At 32.3% G+C, this 25426-nt stretch overlaps 1 protein-coding gene across 1 annotated transcript; it reads right to left on the bottom strand.

Moving 5' to 3' along the window:
* Positions 1 to 212: 212 nt before the first annotated feature.
* LOC127721261 (WD40 repeat-containing protein SMU1) lies at positions 213 to 25385 on the bottom strand. The gene is made up of 12 exons (XM_052227937.1): positions 25312 to 25385; positions 19161 to 19371; positions 16843 to 16995; positions 16288 to 16438; positions 15228 to 15316; positions 13212 to 13352; positions 10635 to 10730; positions 10105 to 10232; positions 7315 to 7416; positions 6596 to 6788; positions 2806 to 2958; positions 213 to 1383 (listed from the first exon to the last, which is right to left on the bottom strand). Exons 1-12 carry the CDS (start codon positions 25335 to 25337, stop codon positions 1285 to 1287), a joined length of 1542 nt encoding a protein of 513 aa, XP_052083897.1. The 5' UTR covers positions 25338 to 25385; the 3' UTR covers positions 213 to 1284.
* Between the last annotated feature and the right edge of the window lie 41 nt (positions 25386 to 25426).

Raw genomic sequence — 25426 nt, 5'->3', positions numbered from 1 at the left:
AGGGGCGGGCCATATAATCTGCATGGAAACTAGATTTTTCCATGTTAATACAAATCCATTCCACATTTCATTGACTTACAACTAATGGTTCCCCTGAAACTGACCTAATCACAAACTTATACATTGTTGCTGCTGCCACCAGAAACAGCGCGCCTACGTTTCAATTTTTTGTTAACTTCTTCAAGGCGAGAAAAAAAAAAAATCAAGCACACTACAAATATCCACTATTTTTATTGACATTTTATACGACTCTTTATATTTGTTTATACATAATGAATATTTACAGTGACAACAAAAATGATAAAATCCTTCAAATCAAGTACTGTAAATTCAGAAATTATTGCGTGCATTTATTATTGTGATTTTTGAGGAATGGACAAAAATGTGAGATAAATTGTTGCGATTTCAGAAAAATCTGTAACAGATATATGTGCTAGATTTCAGAATGCCAGGTCTTATTATTGCAATACTCACCCATATATTTATTTATATATTTATTCACATAAATAAAAACCGCACATTAATTTCTGAATTTACAGAAAATGATTTAATTACTTCAGACTGATAAACCTCAAGTTGGCAAAAATTCTCTTTTTTTCTTTCATTTTCAGTTGGGTTTTTTTTAATATTGCAAATGTTGAACAATGGACAAAAATGCAAGATTAAGGAAATTCCATTTTTTTTTTGCTTTTGTTAAAAGTATCCTTTCACAATTTTTGCAATTATAAAAACACAACAGTTAGTTCTGAACTCATTATTTTTTTTTAATATACCTAATTAGCTCTTATAATCCATCCATTCCATTCTGATGAATGTGCAAAAAAAAATTATAGGATTTCCCTGATCTTAATTTCAGTTCAAATTTTGTGACAGAACCATACTATGTGAAAAAGCAATGTTTTCTGATTCTTACAAAAATTGTTCCAAAACTCCAACAAAAAAATTCTTTACCAACTTTCACACCATGCCAGCAAATATAAAATAATCAGAATTTTTCCAAATATGACAATTGTTAACCACCTTACCTTCACCTTCTCAAATTGTTTTTAATGAATATTACAAATATTTCATAGTACATGTACATGTAATTAAAACATATTAGTAAGATTTTCAATATTCTAAACATACATGTATCATAGAAAATCTTAAAATATTTTCTTGTCCATTCTACATCTTAAATCAAAATAAATCATCCACATTTTAAACACTACAGGGACCATCTCAAACACATTTTCTTCACTTAGTCATTCAAACAAAAGTCACATTAATTAATAAATGTTTTGATCAAGGTTTCCATATTTTTAATAGTCCATCTTCTGAGTAAGTCCCCAGTAAATTCTGATGTGGATGATGTGTTATTCCTATTACGTCTTTTTCATGTACCTGTAAAGAAAGACAAAAATTTGAATAATTTGTCATGCAATTTATTGTGTACTCCCTTAAAAATTATCGATATTTTGTGTATTTTGAGTATTTGGGATTGTTGTCTTAAAAAAACATCAACCCCATATACTGAAAACCAACTAATTTTCCCAGAAATTTTATTTCCCCTTTAGACTTTTTCATTTGATTGGGGACTTTCGTTTTGAATTTTCCTTGGAGTTCTGTATTTTTGTTCTTTTACTTTTTTTCTATCAGTTCACTGTAATTCGTTTTTGCAATTTTTGGATTTTCTGAATGTTTTTTTTATAAAGAAAATCCAAGTTTTTCATAAGATTTATGTTCACATAATTTTTACTTCCGAAAGTCATGAACGTTAGTTGGTTCATAGTTCTTTTTTTTTTCCAATTGGCTAATTGATAATATTCTGTATTCACCTAGGGGCCTCGGTGGCTGAGTGGTCTAAGTAGTTACTACTGTAATCACTAGCCATTCAACACTGAGGTTGTGAGTTCGAACCCCGCTCGTGAGGGTGCACTCGACTCCAATCTTAATTGACTAGGATTGTCAGTTTTCCTATCGAAGGTGGGTGGTTTTCTCCGGGCACTTCCTCCACCAATAAAAACTGGCTGCCACGAAATAGCCCAAAAGCGGTGCTTAAAAGTGGCGTTAAAACACCAAAAATCAAAATCAAAAATCAATCTGTATTCACCTTTCCCTTTTTCTAACTCCTCTATATTTTTACTATCTAATGCTATCAAAATCAACCTCTATCAAATCTTTTATACAGTCATGATAAGTGTTTACTTTCAAATCCTCACAGTAACCAGACCATATATGAAGTGGTTTTGTTTAAGTACTGTAAATTCAGAAATTATTGCATGCATTTATTATTGCGATTTTGTCATTTTAGATTTAAATGCGATTTTAATTTTTACGATTTTGAGAAAAATCCTGTTTAGTTCATATAAAATATTTCAAAATGCGAGTTTAAATTATTGCGTTAACAACTCTGTCGCATTTGTCGCAATAATAAAAACCTCGCAATAATTTCTGAATTTACAGTAGTACTAGAGATAAAAATATAAAGATCTTTAAATATATTGAAAACAAAAATCAAAAGAATCAGCTAATAGGCTATAGGTGTCTGACAGATCCAAAAAGTCCTCACACGTTTTAACTCATTGCTGTCTAGATGCTGACAAAATATGAAGTCATTCTTTTCAGTAGTATCTTAGAAATGTGTGACGAAATTATTTGTTGGATGAACAGATGGAAGAACAGACAACAATGTGATTACAAAATGTCCTCCCTTCTCTAAACAAGGTAATAAATTTATACATGACCAAAGTCTTCTCTCACAAAGTTATGTCCATTTGATTTCTAACATACAAACTAAAGGGGAGGGATGTAGTGACTACTTACAGTTAAAGTTCTCTCTAGTTTGCCTGTACTAATACAGAAACAATATAACACCATATCTTCTCCAACACAATAGATCCATTCTCCTCTTGGAGATAACGTACAACAAACAAAATCTCCTCCTTCTCTCTTACCACTGGAAAAACTTCTTACAATCTGGAATTAAAAACCACACATTTGAATTTGATTAATTAAGGTTAGCTTATATGGTTAAAATCATAAAATTTTAAAAATTAATAATCAATATAAGAACATATAAACTAGAGGCTCTAAAGAGCCTGTGTCGCTCACCTTGGTCTATGTGAATATTAAACAAAGGACGCAGATGGATTCATGACAAAATTGTGTTTTGGTGATGGTGATGTGTTTGTACATCTTAATTTACTGAACATTTTTCCTGCTTACAATTATCTCTATCTATAATTAACTTGGCCCAGTAGTTTCAGAGGAGAAGATTTTTGTAAAAGATTACTAAGATTTACGAAAAAATGGTTAAAATTGACTATAAAGGGCAATAACTCCTAAAGGGGTCAACTGACAATTTCGGTCATGTTGACTTATTTGTTGATCTTACTTTGCCGACATTTATCGTTTTTTACAGTTTATCTCTATCTATAATAATATTCAAGATAATAACCAAAAACAGCAAAATTACCTTAAAATTACCAATTCAGGGGCAGCAACCCAACAACGGGTTGTCCGATTCATCTGAAAATTTCAGGGCAGATAGATCTTGACCTGATAAACAATTTTACTTCATGTCAGATTTGCTTTAAATGCTTTGGTTTTTGAGTTAAAAGCCAAAAACTGAATTTTACCCCTATGTTCTATTTTTAGCCGTGGCGGCCATCTTGGTTGGTTGACCAGGTCACGCCACACATTTTTAAAACTAAATAACCAAATGATGATTGTGGCCAAGTTTGGTTTAATTTGGCCCAGTTGTTTCAGAGGAGAAGATTTTTGTAAAAGATTACTAAGATTTACGAAAAATGGTTAAAAATTGACTATAAAGGGCAATTACTCCTAAAGGGGTCAACTGACCATTTCGGTTATATTGACTTATTTGTAAATCTTACTTTGCTGAACATTATTGCTGTTTACAGTTTATCTCTATCTATAATAATATTCAAGATAATAACCAAAAACAGCAAAATTTCCTTAAAATTACCAATTCAGGGGCAGCAACCCAATAACGGGTTGTCCGATTCATCTGAAAATTTCAGGGCAGATAGATCTTGACCTGATGAACAATTTTACCCAATGTCAGATTTGCTTTAAATGCTTTGGTTTTTGAGTTAAAAGCCAAAAACTGAATTTTACCCCTATGTTCTATTTTTAGCCGTGGCGGCCATCTTGGTTGGTTGACCAGGTCACGCCACACATTTTTAAAACTAGATAACCAAATGATGATTGTTGCCAAGTTTGGTTTAATTTGGCCACATAGTTTCAGAGGAGAAGATTTTTGTAAAAGATTACTAAGATTTACGAAAAATTGTTAAAAATTGACTATAAAGGGCAATTACTCCTAAAGGGGTCAACTGACCATTTCAGTCATGTTGACTTATTTGTTAATCTTACTTTGCTGAACATTATTGCTGTTTACAGTTTATCTCTATCTATAATAATATTCAAGATAATAACCAAAAACAGCAAAATTTCCTTAAAATTACCAATTCAGGGGCAGCAACCCAACAACAGGTTGTTCGATTCATCTGAAAATTTTAGGGCAGATAGATCTTGACCTGATAAACAATTTTACTTCATGTCAGATTTGCTCTAAATGCTTTGGTTTTTGAGTTATAAGCCAAAAACTGCATTTTACCCCTATGTTTTATTTTTAGCTGTGGCGGCCATCTTGGTTGGTTGGCCGGGTCACGCCACACATTTTTTAAACTAGATACCCCAATGATGATTGTGGCAAAGTTTGGTTTAATTTGGCCCAGTTGTTTCAGAGGAGAAGATTTTTGTAAAAGATTACTAAGATTTACGAAAAATTGTTAAAAATTGACTATAAAGGGCAATTTCTCCTAAAGGGGTCAACTGACCATTTCGGTTATATTGACTTATTTGTAAATCTTACTTTGCTGAACATTATTGCTGTTTACAGTTTATCTCTATCTATAATAATATTCAAGATAATAACCAAAAACAGCAAAATTTCCTTAAAATTACCAATTCAGGGGCAGCAACCCAATAACGGGTTGTCCGATTCATCTGAAAATTTCAGGGCAGATAGATCTTGACCTGATGAACAATTTTACCCCATGTCAGATTTGCTCTTAATGCTTTGGTTTTTGAGTTTTAAGCTAAAAACTGCATTTTACCCCTATGTTCTATTTTTAGCCGTGGCGGCCATCTTGGTTGGTTGACAGGGTCACGCCACACATTTTTAAAACTAGATACCCCAATGATGATTGTGGCCAAGTTTGGTTAAATTTGGCCCAGTAGTTTCAGAGGAGAAGATTTTTGTAAAAGTTTACGGACGACGGTTGACGGACGACGGACGCAGGACGACGGACGACGGACGCAAAGTGATGAGAAAAGCTCACTTGACCTTTCAGGTCAGGTGAGCTAAAAAGAAGATGTGGTATGATTGCCAAACACACAGAAGCCAAAAAAATTGGAAGGGCTCAAACACCATAAATCAACGGGAGCATTACTAGTAAAACAAATACAGGTTTAAACAAAACAGTCAAAATCAGAACTACTCTGAATAAGATGTGCCTTATATTATTGGAGAAAAAGTTTACTAAAATAAATCTTTTCTGGCAATGATAAATAAACAGTGCCAGTATCTTATATATGAATCATTGATTTATGATTACTGTAAATTCAAAATATTTTCCAGCAATTATTGTAGTGATTGGACAAAAATGTGACATAATTTTTGCAATTTCAGAAAATGCTGCATACAAATGATATTAAAATACAAGGTTTTACTTTTGTGAAACCTATCACGTCACAATTTTTAAGTTCATGGTGCTGTAATTAGCAGTTCCTGAGAAAATTGCTACGAAAATTCATGTGATGGATATACACATGAACAGACAAACAGAGGTTAAACGGTATACTCTCTACTTCTGATCTAGTGTATAAAATTCAATTAACAATGAAATAAAGAAAAACATCATACAGTGGATTCATTATTATTCGTTGGATACCAATTTTCGTGGATTTCATGGGTAAAGGCGAACCATGAATTTAAATGTTCAACGAAATACAAATTTTCTATAGGTGTGTATGCAGACTTGTATTTGTATTATTTGTATTTTTATCCATCTGATGAGTTAAGCCTCTTTCAACTGATTTTTATAGATCGTTCTTATGTTGTACTGTTACACCACTGTCCCAGGTTAGGGTGAGGGTTGGGATCCCGCTAACATGTTTAAGCCCGCCACATTCTGTATGTATGTGCCTGTCCCAAGTAAGGAGCCTGTAATTCAGTTGTTGTCATTTGTTTATGTGTTACATAATTGTTTTTCGTTCATTTTTTGTACATAAATTAGGCCGTTAGTTGTCTCGTTTGAATTGTTTTACATTGTCATTTCAGGGCCTTTTATAGCTGACTGTGCGGTATGGGCTTTGCTCATTGTTGAAGGCCGTACGGTGACCTATAGTTGTTAATTTCTGTGTCATTTGGTCTCTTGTAGAGAGTTGTCTCATTGGCAATCATACCACATCTTCTTTTTTATATTTATCATTACCACGAAATCAAACATCTATGAAAATTCCTTTTTTCTTCTATCCACGAAAAAAAATAAATAAATCCACAGTATGACATCATGTGACATACCTGGCCTTGCATATTCATAATAACAACTGTATTAGATCTGTTGCAGACGACAAACTGTTCTGCATTCCTTGGCAACGGATGTACACTATGAACCGTGGTGTCACTTCCTGCTGTACCGCCAAGAGATTTAAATGTGTTGGAACATTCCGTTGTTTTGAGATTCCATACTTTTATTGTTCCATCTGAACTGGCACTGAAAAATAATTACATTCGGGATGTTTCAAAATGTCTGATGCAAAATTAAAGGGGGTCATCTCAAAGTTCAGTTATTTGTAAAAAATAGTTAAATTGGGATCATAAAGTTCTGTAAGTTGTAAATTTACCAATAGGAAGTCAATTACAAATGGTTTCAAATGGTAGTTTTCTCCTTTTATTCAACTTATTTAATTATTTAATATTGTTTTTGATATAAGAAAAAGAATCATCTACTAGAACTATTTTCAATAGTTTTTAAGCTTAGAGTCACTCAAAATAGAAATTAAATCTATATATAGGAATGGTACCAAACTTTTAAAATTGGCCATTAATGGTCATATAAAGACTTCAATCTTTTTCAGCCATTTGAATCATTAAATAATGTGACCCTTGATCTTATATTTTTATCTTCTGTCATGCCTCAGTATGTCATTTTGGTGATGACTTTCTTTGGGAAACACAGCATTATTTAATTTACAATGATGTGTGACCTTTGCACTCTTTACATTTGACTTTTGACTCACCTCAGTATGTGATGGTTGTCTTGTGTAAACACTGCATCGTTTACAAATGATGTGTGACCTCTAAACTCCTTCAGCAGTTTGCCAGATTTCAAACCATGGATTCTGAAATAGATAGCACTGTTTAGAAACATGTTTACTGAATTGTATCACAATAACCAGTCTCTATTGAAACTTCTAAACAAAATAACTTTGAATGAAAGTTCCAATGTCCCCTGGGTTGCACATATATTATGTATCCAGGGGCAATAACTATAAAAAAAACTCTTTTTTTTATCTTTAAAACTTTTTACAAATGTCTTAAAGAAATAAAGGCTTGAGAACAAAAACAATGCAATTTCCAATTTTATTAATATTTCCAAGGGGCATAACTACTTGAAAAAAAAATTGATCAGCACTGATTTTCAAACTTGTCTAAGGCATTGCTTATTTACACCTTAGATATAAATTTGATAAAAATCTGGCAAAAATTGTACACATGAGAGTTCTTATAATGCAATTTTCCAAACACTTAATACTTCCAAGGGTCATAACTGTTTTAAAAATAATTGATCCGCACCGATTTTCAAAATTGTCCAAAACATTGCTGATTAAACCTATGATATAAGTTTCCTAAACATCTGGCAAGAATTGTACACATGAGAGCACTAACAATGAAACTTTCCATATAATTAATATTTCCAAGGGGCATAACTCTTTTAAAAATAGTTGATTGGCACTGACTTTCGAACTTGTCCAAGATATTACTGATATAAAGCTATGATATAAGTTTTATATAAATCTGGCAAGAATTGTACATGTGAAAGCGCTAACAACAGTGTTCTCCCCAGGATTTTTGGATAGCACCAGGGTAACGCGTGTGGACTGCTTGGTGAAATGATTCATACAATAAGTTGTGTCGCGTCGCGTCGCTTAGCTATATTTCTAGTAACTGTAGTTTTTATGTCTCCTGTTTTGTTTCAATGCTGTGGTACTGTGTTATGTAGACATTGAAAATTATTGGTAAAAAAGAAGTAAATCAATAAACAGTTTGACATGTATACTTTAATATTTTTTAAAAATAAATAAAACATGATACATTACAAAATATTCATCTAAATTTAAAGTTATTAAATCTTTTATAAAATCAATGATCAATAAGAATAAAATATCATTCAAAAGAGAACAAAAATGTTCAATTTAAAAAACTTTCGTATTTCTAGAATGAAAGATGTTGTATTGTGAAAGGATTCCTGTCATAAGGAGATATAAAATTAACAAGAATAAATATTGTATTATTATTTGAACCAGTTTCTTTCTTAAATTTTAATAAAAAGAAATTTTTCATAAATTTCAAAACATTTTGCCTTAGATTTCATGTAAATATTAACTTTTCTTGTCTTTAGTGATAATCAAACATAGATACAGACTTAATACTGCACTGAAATCTAAATCTTTTTTTGTCATGATCCATTTAAAAAGAATTTCTAAATCTATAAATTTATCCTAGTTCTATAGATCTATAAGTAACCCTATTCAATGTCAACAACTAAGACTCCCTATTTTCCCGCCTAAATGACAGGAAGTAGATATAAATAGATTTAACATGTGCTTATGGATAAAATTTGCAAATCACTACTGTTATTCATTAATTATCATATGGATATAGATATCCAGTTTGAAGGTACAGTCATGAATTTTATTTATAAAATAGAATAGATTGCAGTTAATTGTAATAATCTTGGGTATTCTATGTGAACTAACTGGGTCATGTGATCTGTCCCCTTTGAATTACTTGTTGACAGATACTATGATAGTTTGAAACCGGAATATCATACAATATAAACTATGTCAAAATTAAAGATAATTTGGCCATGGTTTAATCAGAGACATATAATACTATTACATAAGTATTGAGAAGTGTATAATGGTCAAGTATACGTAATGAGCCAACTTTATAATGTACAAAATGTGTACCATAGTGTGTACAACTATCGGGTCGACACAGTTTGTGTACAAAGTATTTGCCGACTTGTCAGGTGGTGAGTGAAGCCATAAAAAAGTTATCTACGATCATAAAGTTATGATCTCTTAATTAAAACACAAAAGAATCATTTTACAAGTGTTAATTACATCGATTAAATCCAATCAACAAAGGTTAACCTCATAAAGGTAAATCGATCATGAGGTGTAAACAATCTGAACTGGTTTGAACTGGTCAAATTTCACCTGGAATTTTATACAGCATGGTAAAGATTTAACAAGTCGTTTAAAACTTTACCGATTTTCGATTTTTTAACTAAAAATTTTAGCACCACGGAGAAATATAATACATCGCGGTAAGAACGATACCACCACGGTAAAAAATTATACATCGCGGGCCCTCTGTCCTTTAAGGCCCTGGGGAGAACACTGAACAAGACTGGATGGACAGTTGCAAGGACGGACAGACGCCTGGTATTTCTATGTCCCCCGCAATGCGTCACATGGGGGACAATAAACATACAAACATTTAAAGTGCATTTTACAGTATAACTTTCATGAATACAATAATGAAAAACATGTTAAGCACACTATCATAACCAGGAATGTAGAGCCAAAATGACAGGATAGGAGAAGGTTTTTGAACTGTCAATTATTCCTTTAAAAAATAGATCACTCGCCATTTATCTTTTTATCTAATTTCCCTGTTTTTTTGTTTAATACTGATCACCCCCCCCCCCCCCCCCCCCCTTATTCCCCTTTGAAAGTACTGTATTTACTATATGGAAAATCTTGATTTTAACAACATAATGAAACTCTGTGACTTCTTACCTTATGGCCTGGTCAAATGAACAACTCAGTATTTGACTGTTGTCTTTAGAGAAGTTTACACATGTTATTCCCTTTGTGTGACATCGTTCTATTTTTCGTAGACATTGTCCTGTCAAAATTTTCCAAACCTGAAATTTGTAAAATACATGTTCGTCTACAAAAGAATACTAAATAATTTTTCTAAATAATGAGTTATGCATATCTTTAATTGGTGTCTCATTCTCAATTTCAACATAACTCAAGACAAAAAAAAAACATTTTCCTTTGGTTTTTTTTAGAATTATATTGAACTATCTTTGATGGGTTTCTTTTAGTTTTCTGAAGGAAATTACAAAACACAAGAATGTGAAGAACAAAAAGACAGAAAATAATTTTTTTTTTTTAAAACCCAATAAAATGACTAAAATTTGAATTGTGAACCAATGGAAATAAAGATAACCAAATTGAAATCAATGAAAATACAGAAAATCATAAATGAAAAATTTCAATGAAAAATTGTGAATTCCAAAATCAACCAATACAAAAATTACCTTGAGTTTACCATCCTGTGCTCCTGTGGCTAACATTTCAGCATCTCTACTAAAACACATACATAATACAGCATCGTCCATCATCATAAAATTATCCTGAAATTAAAAAAAAAACCTATAAAAGGATACATATTTAAAACTACAAAACTGGTGAAATTTGAAAACAAGAGAGTCAAAAATAAAATTAAAAATTGTTTGATGTTGCCTACCTACCCACCTAAAAAGCAGCCTACTCAAAAAATTTTATGACACAAATCGTTTCAAATTTTTTTTTTAAAGATTTTTTCCTGCTCTAACGTTGTTTTCTTGTCCAAAACATGTAAATTATGTTGTTGGCAAAAAAAAATAAAATCCCAACCTACCTACCCAACGCTACAAGGCATGGGTAGGCAACATCAAACAAAGAATTTGTTAAGGGTGGCCTCATAAGGAATCTATATAAATTTCTTACACAACTGTTAAATCTCATGCATTCATTTTACTTCTGAAAAACATCTTATTTGGATCGCCACATCTGCTTACCCCTTCCGGAGCACCTGAGATCATCCCTGGTTTTTTTGTAGGGTTCGTGTTGCTCAGACTTTAGTTTTCTATGTTGTGTTTGTTTTGTGTACTGTTGTTTATCTGTTGGTATTTTTCTTTTTTAGACATGGCGTTGTCAATTTATTTAAGATTTTGAGTTTAAATGTCCCTATGGTATTTTTTGCCTCTCTATCACAAAGTGTTATACATTTAACTACTGTATATCACAAACATTTATAAGGTTAAAGTGCAAATTGCACAAATGCAGAATAAAACACCTCAGAGATCAGCCTAGGTTTTTAGTATGGATTCAAATTGCTAAATATTTAGTTTTCTGTGTAATGTCTGGTGAACTGATGTTTGTCTTTTTCTTTTTTTTCAGTTTTGGCCATTATTTTGTTTGTTTTTCTTCCACTCATAGTTTGGCCATTATATTGTTTGTTTTTCTTCCACTCATAGTTTTGACCATTGTATTGTTTTTCTTCCACTCATAGTTTTGGCCATTATATTGTTTGTTTTTCTTCCACTCATAGTTTTGACCATTGTATTGTTTTTCTTCCACTCATAGTTTTGGCCATTATATTGTTTGTTTTTCTTCCACTTATAGTTTTTACCATTGTATTGTTTTTCTCCTACTCATAGTTTTGGCCATTATATTGTTTTTCTTCCACTCATAGTTTTGGCCATTATATTGTTTCTTCCACTCATAGTTTTGGCCATTATATTGTTTTTCTTCCACTCATAGTTTTGGCCATTATTGTTTCTTCCACTCATAGTTTTGGCCATTATATTGTTTGTTTTTCTTCCACTCATAGTTTTGACCATTGTATTGTTTTTCTTCCACTCATAGTTTTGGCCATTATATTGTTTGTTTTTCTTCCACTCATAGTTTTGGCCATTATATTGTTTGTTTTTCTTCCACTCATAGTTTTGGCCATTATATTGTTTGTTTTTCTTCCACTTATAGTTTTTACCATTGTATTGTTTTTCTTCTACTCATAGTTTTGGCCATTATATCTGTATATTGTTTTTCTTCCACTCATAGTTTTGGCCATTATATTGTTTTTCTTCCACTCATAGTTTTGGTCATTATATTGTTTCTTCCACTCATAGTTTTGGCCATTATATTGTTTTTCTTCCACTCATAGTTTTGGCCATTATATTGTTTCTTCCACTCATAGTTTTGGCCATTATATTGTTTTTCTTCCACTCATAGTTTTGGCCATTATATTGTTTCTTCCACTCATAGTTTTTTTTTATTGTCTCCCTGGTATCTTCTTCAAAATCAATAATTGAATTCAGCTCAAATCTATGCTAAGGACATGAAGGACCGTCTTAAATTTGCAGTCAAAAGTTAGCTTTTGCTCAATGTCTACAGTCTCACCCTGACTTAAGGGATGAAATACATCAATAAAAGCACTGATTATTTCTGTTTTAGTTTATCTAGCACATGTATAGCTTTCAAGACCCTCAAGAAAAATATAGCTGTCTAGACCCTCAAGAAAGATATAGATGTCTAGACCCTCATGAAAGATATAGCTGTCTAGGTGTAGTACCACCAAATCATAGTACTTCACAATCGGTTGCATACGAAAAGGGGTCGAAAAAAAATATTCCCTTGAATTTGACAGTTGTAGGAAATTAATTTTTCATTTCATTGCAGTAAAAAATTTCTGAGTCATAAACTTGGGTGTTTCAAAGCACCATTATTTTTTTAATTGGTGTTTCTATAGAATATTTTGGAAACTTGAGATTACATGGTTACTAAAGCTTCTACGCAGGAAAAAAAGGGGTGAAAATTTGATTGGTTAACTTCCAGTGATGATTATTTTCTTATATGCAATGAAATGTGATGTGAAAGTTTGTCTATAGTACTGGACAGGATAAAACTTTACTCATGCCAATTATTTCTTTATTTGAAACAAAGATAAATTTTGCACAATTTTTTGAAAAGTGCAAATTTAACAAAGACTAATAGGGGAAAATCAATGGTGGTATTACATCTCTAGACCCTCATGAAAGATAAAGCTTTCTAGGCCCTCATAAAAGACTTACTTGTGCTTGGTATCTCAAATCTTTTCTGATTTTGCCTGTAGTAAAATTCCAAACTTCTATAAATCCATCTACTGACCCAGTGACCAGATATTGACCATCAGGAGAAAATCTAGCACATTCAATGTGAGCTTTTTGACCAAACTGAAACAAAAAGAAAACTAGATGATATTATTACAATTTATAACCATGTCATGTGGATAATTTTTACTGAATGTTTTGCTCATTTGTGTGATATGTGAATGTGAAAATGTGTGATATTTGAATGTGAAAATGTGTGATATTTGAATTGTGAAAATGTATGATATTTGAATGTGAAAAAGTGTGATATTTGAATGTGAAAATGTGTGATACTTGAATATGAAAATGTGTGATACTTGAATATGAAAATGTGTGATATTTGAATGTGAAAATGTGTGATATTTGAATGTGAAAATGTGTGATATTTGAATGTTAAATGTGCAATACTTTAACATTTTATGTCATAGATGTAATAGTATTTAAAGCAAATAACTGCTCCATTGTCAAGGTTAGTACAATTTTACTTTTACAGATTTGCTCCATAATATAAATTATTTTTACCCTTAATAAAAGTTAAAAATTCGTAAGGGTTCCGCGGAACCCAGTGTCTCGCCTACTTTTTCTGTTAATCGCAGACTCAACAAAAATGAGGAAGTAAATCAATAAAAATATTCCTCTTGATACTATCTTTTGATTGTAAGAAGCTTCTGTCCAAGTTTGGTAAAATTCCAGGATAGTTTATGATTTAAAATAACTGTTTAAAACTTTAACTGCAGACTGAATGTAATGTTAACTGGAAGAAAACAAAATTTCCTTCTAGATACTAGCATTTGATCATAAACAAGCTTCTGTCCAAGTTTGGTACAAATCCAAAATAGTATAAGAAAGTTATTAAAATTTTAAAAACTTTAACCACAGAGTGAATATGTTGTTTCCTGGCATAAATTTACGTCCATTTAAAAGTAAAATACGGAAAAAATTTATTTATTTTTTTTACAAAATTTCCTTCTAGATACTAGCTTTTGATCATAAACAAGCTTCTGTCCAAGATTGGTACAAATCCAAAATAGTATAAGAAAGTTATTAAAATATTAAAAACTTTAACCACAGAGTGAATGTGTTGTTTCCTGGCAGAAAATCTAAGTCCATTTAAAAGTAAAATAAGGAAAAAATGGATTTATTTTTTTACAAAATTTACTTCTAGATACTATCTTATGATCATAAACAAGCTTCTGTCCAAGTTTGGTACAAACCCAGGATAGTTTAAGAAAGTTATTAAAATTTTAAAAACTTTAACCACAGAGTGAATGTAATATTTACCGGCAGAAAAACTAAGTCCATTTATAAGTAAAATACGGAAAAAATGGAATTTTATTTTTACAAAATTTACTTTTGGATACTATCTTATGACCATAAACAAGCTTCTGTCCAAGTTTGGTAGAAATCCAGGATAGTTCAAGAAAGTTATTAAAATTTCAAAAACTTTAACCACAGAGTGAATATTTGTGGACGCCGCCGACGACAACGACGACGCCGCCGACGGAATGTAGGATCGCTATGTCTCGCTTTTTCGACTAAAGTCGAAGGCTCGACAAAAATGTGGTGACCTCTTTTGTAAATCGACTCCACATTGTGGGTTATATATGTTAAACTTAATTTAAATCCCTTAAACACAAATGAATTGAGTAGTTTATCTCAAATAGTTGTAAATGTATAAAAGTTTAACCTTGCTGTTTTTGCTCAGATGTGAAGTTTTCAGACTTTCTTGTTAGATTTGCTCAGTTATGTATAGTATTTTTTCTTTTGTCAGTTTTGTTCTGGCAGGTGTGAATAGTATTTTTTCTAAGTTGTAAACTTTTGCTCAGTTGTGTACTACATTTGTTCTTTATCAGCTCTGTTTTATTTAGTTGCATATGTTACCTAGAAGAAATTCTCAGTGGAAAATTTTTTGGAAGCACATATATGTACCTGTATGCAATAATAGCATTTTTCCTTTACCTTAATAGTTTTGCTCAGCTGTGTTGGATATTTTTCCTCTTCTTGTTCCTTTACCGCAGCTTTTCCTCTGAACACATCTATTGTGGTTCCTTAAAATTTAAATAAGAAAGTTATTGAAATAAGTTGCTCACTAGCAATATTTTTCTTCAAAGCTGACAGTGCAATAATAATAATTAACTTTTTGCTACAGGTTTAGTATTATAATCTGAATTTATGTTCTAAATGCACTTTAGAGCAGACTATGCTTCAATTTGATTGACTAAGTTATTCAATAAAAACATACACAAGACCAAGGAAAAGCATTTCTTTATCTCATCTATGGGTGGGTGTTTTTGCATGTGAAAGAGTAAAAGAAATTCTAAAATTGACTCAATAGATGGGTAACCTCCTTTTCAAAGTGCCTTCCCTGGGTACCATATATTATTCAATGGAAAAGCCCTAATTGGTTGGTGCTTAATAGTGTTCAATTCTGAGTATTCAAAATTTTCAGTGCAAAAACTGGATACCAAAATGAGATGATTTTTCCTTCTTTTGGTACATGAAGCAAACACCCAAAAAAGACCGACTAGCCTTCTGTTTCACCTAGTTAAATTTCAATGGATACAATTAACAACAAAACAGTCTCAATAGTCTCAATTACCTAAGATTACTTATCTTGATCCTGAATCAGGTCAAACCAATTAAATTTTACTTGGTGCGCTACAGCTGTGTGTTTATGGGAGTGGGCACAGAGATGATCAAACTTCTAGAAAAAGTGTCCTGTACCTACATGTATCCTTTAAATTGGACATCACATTTCTTTTTAATCATCATGAGAATTTAACATTCATTACATAGTGAAAATAAATAAGCTATTGAATTCTTTGAAATCATGGTAAAAAAAAAAAAAAAAAAAATGACATCCAACCATCTACAAACACTACATAGAAAACAAAAGACTGATCAACAGGACCCCCCCCCCTTTTCACCCCACCAAAATCCAAGGACTGGTGCTACAGAAGGGTAAGCAGATCCTGCTTCACATGTGAAGGTATTACATTTGTGTGAACTGTAGATTTACCTGGAGGTAATAATCCTTGATGTTGCTGCCATTTCAATGACTGTCCCAGCAAAGCCAACAAACGAGATGGTGGAACAACATTTACTTCTCCTGACAAGGCCTGGGCTATGGCTTGTCTTCTTCTTTCCTTTGTCTGGCCTTCAGGATATGCCTGCAAGAAATATGCATATCAAAGGGTGTTTTGGTAGGTAAAATTACCTCCCTTGGATCCAAGTATGACATAGCCAGCATGCTTTCTAAATGTATACATCTTTCTGACTGGCAGTACTTATAATTACCTCCCTTGTGTCAAAGTATGACATAGGGGGCATGCTTTCTAAATGAATACATCTTTCTGACTGTCTGTTCTTATAATTACCTCCCTTGGATCAAAGTATGACATAGACAGGATGCTATCTAAATGAATACATCTTTCTGACTGTATGTACTTATAATTACCTCCCTTGTTTGATTTTTTAAGTGAATCATGTGTATGCATCTGTCTGTCTGGTTTTACTTATCGCCCAACATGTTTTTTTTTTTAATTCATGCATCTGTTTGTTTGGTCGTACTTACCTCCCTTGGATCAAAATATGACCTAGCCAACATGTTTTCTAAATGTATGTATCTGTCTGGTTGGTTGTGTTTCATCATGATCATGGGATCTGTCTGACGAAGTAATGTCTTTGCTGCACCAAGCTCACGTAATTCTACCAACTCTAATACAATCTAAAAATAACAATATTTTCATGAATGTTTAATATTTTCACATAATAATGTAGTACTCCCTTTTTTATATGAATGGAAGGAAATGTGGGGTATGCGTCATTGCAACCCAACATTACAAAAATAATCTTGTTAGTCTTAGAGGTATCTGTGCTTAGTGAACAACTTATTCTGATTTCCCTGACTGTGTAACACAAATGTTTCTGAAATAACCTTCAAGGGTTGGCACCTTCAACATGTTCAAACTAGTTTAATACCGCCACATTCTGTATGTGCCTGTCCCAAGTCAGGAGCATGTAATTCAGTGGTTTTCATTTGTTGCTGTATATCATATTTGTTTTTCATTCATTATTTTGTACATAAATCTGGTTGTTAAAATTGAGAATGGAAATGGGGAATGTGTCAAAGAGACAACAACCTGACCATAGAGCAGACAACTTAGTTTACTCGTTTGAATTGTGTCACATATGTCATTTCGTAATATATGAACTGAAAATGTATCTATTGTGACTTACCATGACATTATCTGTAAACTATTGCTAACAGTAACAATATATGCTCTAGAACATTTATTCAACATTTCAACATATTTTTCAGCACCTTGCATTGCCATCACGAAATAATTTTAGTTTTGTTTTACAATTCCAAAAGTTTTTGACGTGATCGTTTGTTTGATGATTTAGTCACTGTATAGGTTGTAACTTGACTTCTGATATTTTACATGTTAGTAGATATAAGAAGATGTGGTATGAGTGCCAATGAGACAACTCTCCATCCAAGTCAAAATTTATAAAAGTAAACCATTATAGGTCAAAGTACGGTCTTCAACACGGAGCCTTGGCTCACACCGAACAGCAAGCTACATGTATAAAGGGCCCCAAAAATTACTAGTGTAAAACCATTCAAACGGGAAAACCAACGGTCTAATCTATATAAAAAATTCGTAAGGGTTCCGCGGAACCCAGTGTCTCGCCTACTTTTGCTGTTAATCGCAGGCTCAACAAAAATGAGGAAAAAAAAATTAAAAATATTCCTCTCTATACTATCTTTTGATTGTAAGTAGCTTCTGTCCAAGTTTGGTAAAAATCCAGGATAATTTATGAATCTTATAAATGTTTTAAAAACTTAAACTGCAGACTGTATGTAATGTTGACTGGAAGAAAAACTAAGTCCATTTATAAGTAAAATACGGAAAAAATGGAACAAAATTTTATCAAAATTTCCTTCTAGATACTAGCTTTTGATCATAAACAAGCTTCTGTCCAAGTGTGGTACAAATCCAGGATAGTTTAAGAAAGTTATTAAAATTCTAAAAACTTTAACCACAGAGTGAATGTAATGTTAACTGGCAGAAAAACTAAGTTCATTTATAAGTAAAATACGGAAAAAAAAGAATTTTTTTTTTACAAAATTTACTTCTGGATACTATCTTATGATCATAAACAAGCTTCTTTCCAAGTTTGGTAGAAATCCAGGATAGTTTAAGAAAGTTATTAAAATTTCAAAAACTTTAACCACAGAGTGAATGTAATGTTTCCTGGCAGAAAAACTAAGTCCATTTATAAGTAAAATACGGAAATAATGGAATTTTTTTTTTACAAAATTTGCTTTTGAATATAATCTTATGATCATAAACAAGCTTCTGTCCAAGTTTGGTAGAAATCCAGGATAGTTTAAGAAAGTTATTAAAATTTCAAAAACTTTAACCACAGAGTGAATGTAATGTTTCCTGGCAGAAAAACTAAGTCCATTTATCAGTAAAATACGGAAAAAATGGATTTTTTTTTTTACAAAATTTACTTTTGAATATAATCTTATGATCATAAACAAGCTTCTGTTCAAGTTTGGTAGAAATCCAGGATAGTTTAAGAAAGTTATTAAAATTTCAAAAACTTTAACCACAGAGTGAATATTTGTGGACGCCGCCGACGACGACGACGCCGACGGAATGTAGGATCGCTATGTCTCGCTTTTTCGACAAAAGTCGAAGGCTCGACAAAAACGAGAAACGAAAAAAGTGCCTACATAGCTTGTAGCACACTGAACATTTTGACCTACAATCTTGTCTGTTTATATATAATCTATGAGTTTTTTATCAGGTACTTGAAGTGTCTTTATACCTTTTGGCACATTAGCCCCAGTACCATTGTTTTGAACTCTGAACTCACCTGTTCATATAAATCTATGAGTTTTTGATCAGGAAGTTTAAGTGTCTGTATGGCTTGGAGAACACTGTCCCAGTGACCACTGTTGATGTCGGAGACGAATCCATCTACAGAATCAACAGTATTCAGTGACGTCCCGCTCTCTTCTTGTAGAACTGTTAGTGTCCGTAGTAAATTATTTTCCTTCAAGTACTGTTCAATCAGACGAACAACACTGAAAAAAATCCAAAATAAAGTAAAGTGCTGACCATAGTGATACAGTTTTGATCCCACAGTGATTTTTTTCACCTAGTCAATCCAAATATATAATAAAAATGTGCTTCGCTGAGCGCAGCTGGATATGACCAAAGAGGTCCAACCCTGAACAGTTGGGGCAAAAATGGACACAATATTCAAGCTTGATACAGGTCTGAATTTGGATTGTAATTAAATATTTGACACATTATAGGGTTCTGACACAAAATAAATATAAGTCAAAGAACTTGAAATTGGTTATATGATTTGAATTTATATTCAATTGAAGATTTCTTGCTGTTGTGCAATACACTGTGCTGTTGCGCAATACATAGAAAATCTGTTTTCATCCAATTTTTTTTGTTTGTGGAAAATTGATAATTTCTTAAATCTTGAGGAAAAAAAATATAAAATAGGTGTTTTCAGTTGCATGCCCAAAAATAAAAGTCGGTCTGGAATTGTTTCCCCTCGTTCTCAACAAGAAGTTCTTTCAACAGTTGTTCAAAAAATTTTTTTACTGTGAAACTGTCAAGGCATTTGTATATAAGGTTGCATCGAGAACACTATATACATGTACATTTTGTAAGCTGGCCATTGGGACACAGATGATGCCCCTGCTTGCATATCATATAAAGTAAGTTATAAAGGGACATAACTGAGGAACAGTAAAAGTGACACTAGCCAAATTTGTACTTGATCTGAGTTTTGTGGTAATAAGTATTGTGTTTAAGTTTCATAACATTTGGTTGAGGCAAACTTAAGTTAGAGAACAGAAACGAAAAATTCAGCAATTTTTCCATTTGTAAAGGGGTATAACTCTAGAACAGTAAAAGTGACACCACCAAAATTCAAGCTTGATCTGTATTTTGTGGTAATAAGCATTGTGTATAAGTTTCATAACATTTGGTTGAGGCTAACTTAAGTTAAAGGAACATACCTGCCAACTTTCACGATTTAGGCGTGTACTACACGATTTTGACCCCTTGTCACGATTGCACGATCGTGATCGTGAAAAAAGCTCTAAAACACGATTTTGTGAAAATCTACACGAAAAAATTATTGTTCTCGATTTTGAACTGTTCCCAAGGGAAGACAAATGTGATCAGCCAATCAAAATCTGTGTTTCTCATGATCAAGTTAATAAGCCAATCAAAATCGTTCTCTCTCATGATTATTTGGACATGCTAAATTTTGAACTTGTTTGGATTCCTCTGTGTTTGTCAGAATTGTAAAATCGTGAATATGGCAGGTGAATCTTCATCTTCAAGAAGGTTCTTGCACAGCTTAAGAGTAAAAGCATGGCTGATTGACAAAATTCAATGATGCAGTACTACCATAAACATAATAAATAGTAGCTTATTGACATTACCCTTACTGTAAGTTACACTACAGTGTTATCATTCTTGTAATTAACAGGTTGGGAACAACCTCCCAAATGAGGGATATCCCTTAAATGAGGGACAGTCCCCCAGATAGGGGGTAACTTTTGTTGTTGTATAAAAGAAAAAAGAAAAACTTAGCTATTTTTAACTTAAAAGAGGGAGAATTAATTATATTAATGAACAACTTTTCTAAAAGAGGGATCCACTTATTTTTAAAAATAAAGAAGATATAAGTCCATGTATTTTACAAAATTCTAGGACATGTTTTGACCATATAATTCCAGATAGATGTATAGTTCCTTGGGGAAAGTTTCATCAAATAATATAAATATGTGCTCTTTTGTACTAAGAAGTGGTTTTTACAAAAAAATATTTTTTATCACTTGAAATATACCCCACATAAAAGGGATAGTCATTACATTGAGGGCTTACCCCTCATTTGAGGGGTTGTTTCCAACCTGATTAAATTACCAAATAATTGAAAGCACAATATGTACCATGCTTTTTCACAAGGACCAAGTAAATGTCCTTCTTTGTGCATAATTTTAAATTGGGAAAAGTCAACAATCATTTAATATTCTTATACATTCACAAGAAAATATATCCTGGTACATGTATTCTAGCTACATGTTCATTTCTTCTACTGATATAATGACTAGAATCATGCAAATAAAAAGAAGAAAAAAGCTTATAAGCTGACATCATCAGTATACCATATAAAAAGATATTGCATTTTTTCTAGAGCACAAAACAGCACACGCAAAAACGCCGCAAAAAATTGTAACCTTTGAAATTGTTGTCACGCACTAAAACCCCCATGGAGATTTTCAAAAGTTGGCAGGTATGAAGGAAGGAAACGAAAAAATTCAGCGATTTTCCATTTGTAAATGGGCATACATTGTAATTCTAGAACGGTAAAAATGACACTACCAAAATTCAAATTTGATCTGTATATTGTGGTAGTCAGCATTGTGTATAAGTTTCATAATAATTGGTTATAAAGGCAAACTAAAGTTAGAGAATGGAAACGAAAAATTCAGCAATTTTTCCATTTGAAAAGGGGCATAACTCTAGAACGGTAAAAGTGACGCCACCAAAATTTAAACTTAATCTGTGTTTTGTGGTAATAAGCATTGTGTATACAGGGTTCTCACTCAGGCGAGTCTATGAGTCCTGGACTCATGAAAATCTGTCTGGACTCACCATTTTTCAAAACTGATGAGTCCAAAAATGCATAAAGATTGAAATTCATATAACACTCTAACATTAGATATGATTAATAGTTCTCTAAAATGAATGAATTACAATGTAAATCTATTTTCAAATTACAATCAAATATAATTAATAGTTCCAAATATTTTTTCTTTCATTTGTCACAAACTAATAAAGATTTGTAACTTATCTATAAAATGTCAACAACTTTTATCTACACAATGTAATGTAATGAAATACATGTATATACCTTAATAAAAATAGATTATTACAAATGTATCTAACTAAAGGATTTCACTTAATAAAAATATATATATATATACATGTAGCATTCAGAAAATTAGTTTAGACAAAATAACATATAAACCTGCCACAAAATTCCTCAAACAATTTACCAAGGAATGTCTTTTAAAAAATGAGTTATCTCCTTTTGTACAGATATACATGTATGGTTTAAGACAGCCCTCAAAGTAGCTTCTGAAATGAGGTTGCCAATTGGCCACCAGACATAAAAATTTAGTGGCCAACTCAAAATTTCAGTGGCCAGGAAATAATTTAAGGTCGCCTACATTTTTTTTATAGCTAAACAACCATTTTGAAATAAAAGTATTAAGTTTTTGTTGTGTTTTTATGCTGACGAGTGTAAAAATAGTTTTTGTAAATCAACTGTTTAAAACCACAATATTTATTTGATATTATATTCATTGACATTGTACATGTTTTAAAACAGTCTGTGACGTTAAGCGGTAGCCCAAAGCCCAAGTATAGTAAAAATCTCATCAAATTTGTGCAGAAACACTGGTGATTGCCCGATCGGTCAAGTGAACATCTGAAATCGTTTGCTATATATTAAAATTGTGGCCAGTATTTTATTGAATCTACATGTATGATAACAAGTTACAAAATTGTCGCCAACCTTGTTTCCATCTGTTTACTGAAGAAATCAAGAACAAGGCTCGACCATGTGCTTTCAATAAACACAATCTATAAATGCCCATGGTTTTCTTTTTAGCGGCTTGTAATAGTCCAAGTTGTGACTGAGTGCGAAATACGAAGACAGATATATATAAATCCTGTTAGTAAGTCAACGACAACAAATTGCTTACAAATAAACTACAATTACCTGATGCAATAAATCACTGACAAGATCAAGCTTAAATCCAAAAGGCGCTTGAAATACAGTTAAAATTTGTGTAACTGTCAAATGCTCAGACGATTTTTTTAAATCTGACTCTGATCAGGGCAAACTTTCCAAAAATTTACGGTCGCCAGATTTTCAATATTCTAATAACCTAAATGGCGACCAGTTATGAATTTTTGGTCGCCAATCAGCTTTTAAAGTCGCCCAGGCGACCATTTCAGTAGACTAAATTGAGGGCTGTAACATAGTACTCTAACATTAGTTTATATGGAGTTTTTTATGTATTGTTGTACAATAATGCAGATGTTGGACCATAACTTTGGACTAAATCATCAGACTGGAATAAAATTCAAACTTGATCTATAACTTGTCATGATAAAACTATGTATACCAAATATCAAATCAATATCTTCAAGAACGAAGAAAAAAGTGTGGAAAACTGAGTTGCCGGACTGACAGATGGACAGACGGACAGAGTGCAAACCTAAAGTCCCCTTCGACTTCGTCGGTAGGGGACTTGTAAATCATATTGCAATAAAATATCTTCTTCTTACTGTTGGACTCACCATGGCCAAAAATGATGAGTCCCTGGACTCGCCTTTAAAAATCCTTAGTGAGAACCCTGTGTATAAGTTCATAAAATTTGGTTGATTCAAACTTAAGTCATTGTAAGTTAGAGAAAGGAAACCAACTTTGGGACGTACGGACGGATGTACAGACAGACAAGGGTAAAACTTAATGCCCCCTCCGTTACGGCGGGGGCATAATAAAAAGTGGTGAAAGCATGAACTTCACAGATTGGTTGTATGTTATTTCAAAGAAACCATTTAAGTAGTATGGTCAGATCATATGTTTTCGTACGTCATATGAATTCGTACTATGCATGCTTTTTCAATGGAAATTGTGACGTCATAATGCATTCTTAATAGCATGAAAACCCATCAGACGAGGATATATTCTTTCACTTCCAGTATCCTCGTGTATTGTGTTTTCGACCTACTTACATATTTATCAATATTTCCCCTTTAATATGTTTGAACATATACATGCCTAATATTTTTTAGAGTCACTAGTATACTTGTACATTAAATAATTGTATCTAAAATATATTTTGATCTTAAATATTTTTTTTATTTCAGTTCATTATAGATCGATCAAACTTATGATTTAATGAATTAAATGGTGACATATACAACTCAGCCTGATACAACTATAAGATATAAAATATTATTTTGATATCTTTATTTGACTAGTTGTACACATTTCACATGAGGCACTTTGGAAACCTTGTAGATCCTTGTAGGACCTTGTATACAGTCATGTTTCTGTTCAATATACTTTAGTGAAGGCATTGTGAAGTGAGGTTGGTGAGTATTGTCTGTAATCTCCCCTGACAGACTGCTGTTTCTGTGAATTAAAATTAATTGATATTTTATTTTTTTCAGCAAAAAGCTGTAAGGATCATCCACATTTCCGTATTAAAAATAACTTTTAAGTATATCACCTAACCACATGACAGTCATGTGACGTAATGACCTTGATGTTAACTTCGTATGCTAAAAGTCCTCGGCCATATTTCTAGAATATTTGTTTATTTTTGATAGATTCTTGTCGAAGGTAAAAATAGTATAAGCGAAAAGGTACAAAAATGTGATATCAAATAAAATAACGTAAATACTTAATTATAATAACTTTACTTGAAACATCTTCACCACACGTGGTATTATTTGCTATTGTTACTAAATATAGCAGCCAAATGTGACGTCACACGGGCATGCGCAGCATACAGGAAGTGAAAGTAGAATTAGGTCGAAAACGTAAGACGGTCGAAAACACAATACGAGACGATATATTGTTACTTGATAGCGACTATTAGCATACATCAAAACATTCTGATTTTCGCCAAAATAAATGTGTTACACAAGCAGAAAAACTACTTTACTTCCATGGTGGAGAAGCTTAAGGCTGTTGTACAATAATGCAGATGTTTAACAATGTGTGCTGCTTAAGAGTAAACAACTGAAGCTGAAGTTGTTTTTTTACTCGAAATTGGAGGCCTAAACCGGAATAAAGAGGAGTCTGTCCTGCAGTGTTATCGCTTGATATGCACAGGTTCCTGTGCATCAAATTAAGAGTGACATGCATCAATAAAATGATGGAATAACAAACAAATGTGATCTCTTACTCTCTTTGCTCGATTTCGACAGCCATGCTTAATTTGATCAATGTTCCTAGAAAGATTAAAGAACTTTTCTTACGTCCATTTTTTAAAACGCACGTACGACATGTAAACAACGTAA

Source organism: Mytilus californianus, unplaced genomic scaffold (genome assembly GCF_021869535.1).
Source record: "Mytilus californianus isolate M0D057914Y unplaced genomic scaffold, xbMytCali1.0.p SCAF_12, whole genome shotgun sequence".
Classification (NCBI taxonomy): Eukaryota; Metazoa; Mollusca; class Bivalvia; order Mytilida; family Mytilidae; genus Mytilus; species Mytilus californianus.
This window is presented reverse-complemented; position numbering and strand designations above follow the sequence as displayed.

Excerpts from the sequence above, each read along its gene's own strand:
- LOC127721261 (XM_052227937.1), bottom strand. The coding sequence starts at position 25,337 with ATGGCTGTCGAAATCGAGCAAAGAGA. Across the intron at positions 16,439-16,842 it reads CATATTTTGATCCAAGGGAG|GCATATCCTGAAGGCCAGAC; the intron begins GTAAGTACGACC and ends TATTTCTTGCAG. Across the intron at positions 1,384-2,805 it reads AACTAGAGAGAACTTTAACT|GTACATGAAAAAGACGTAAT; the intron begins GTAAGTAGTCAC and ends CTTTCTTTACAG.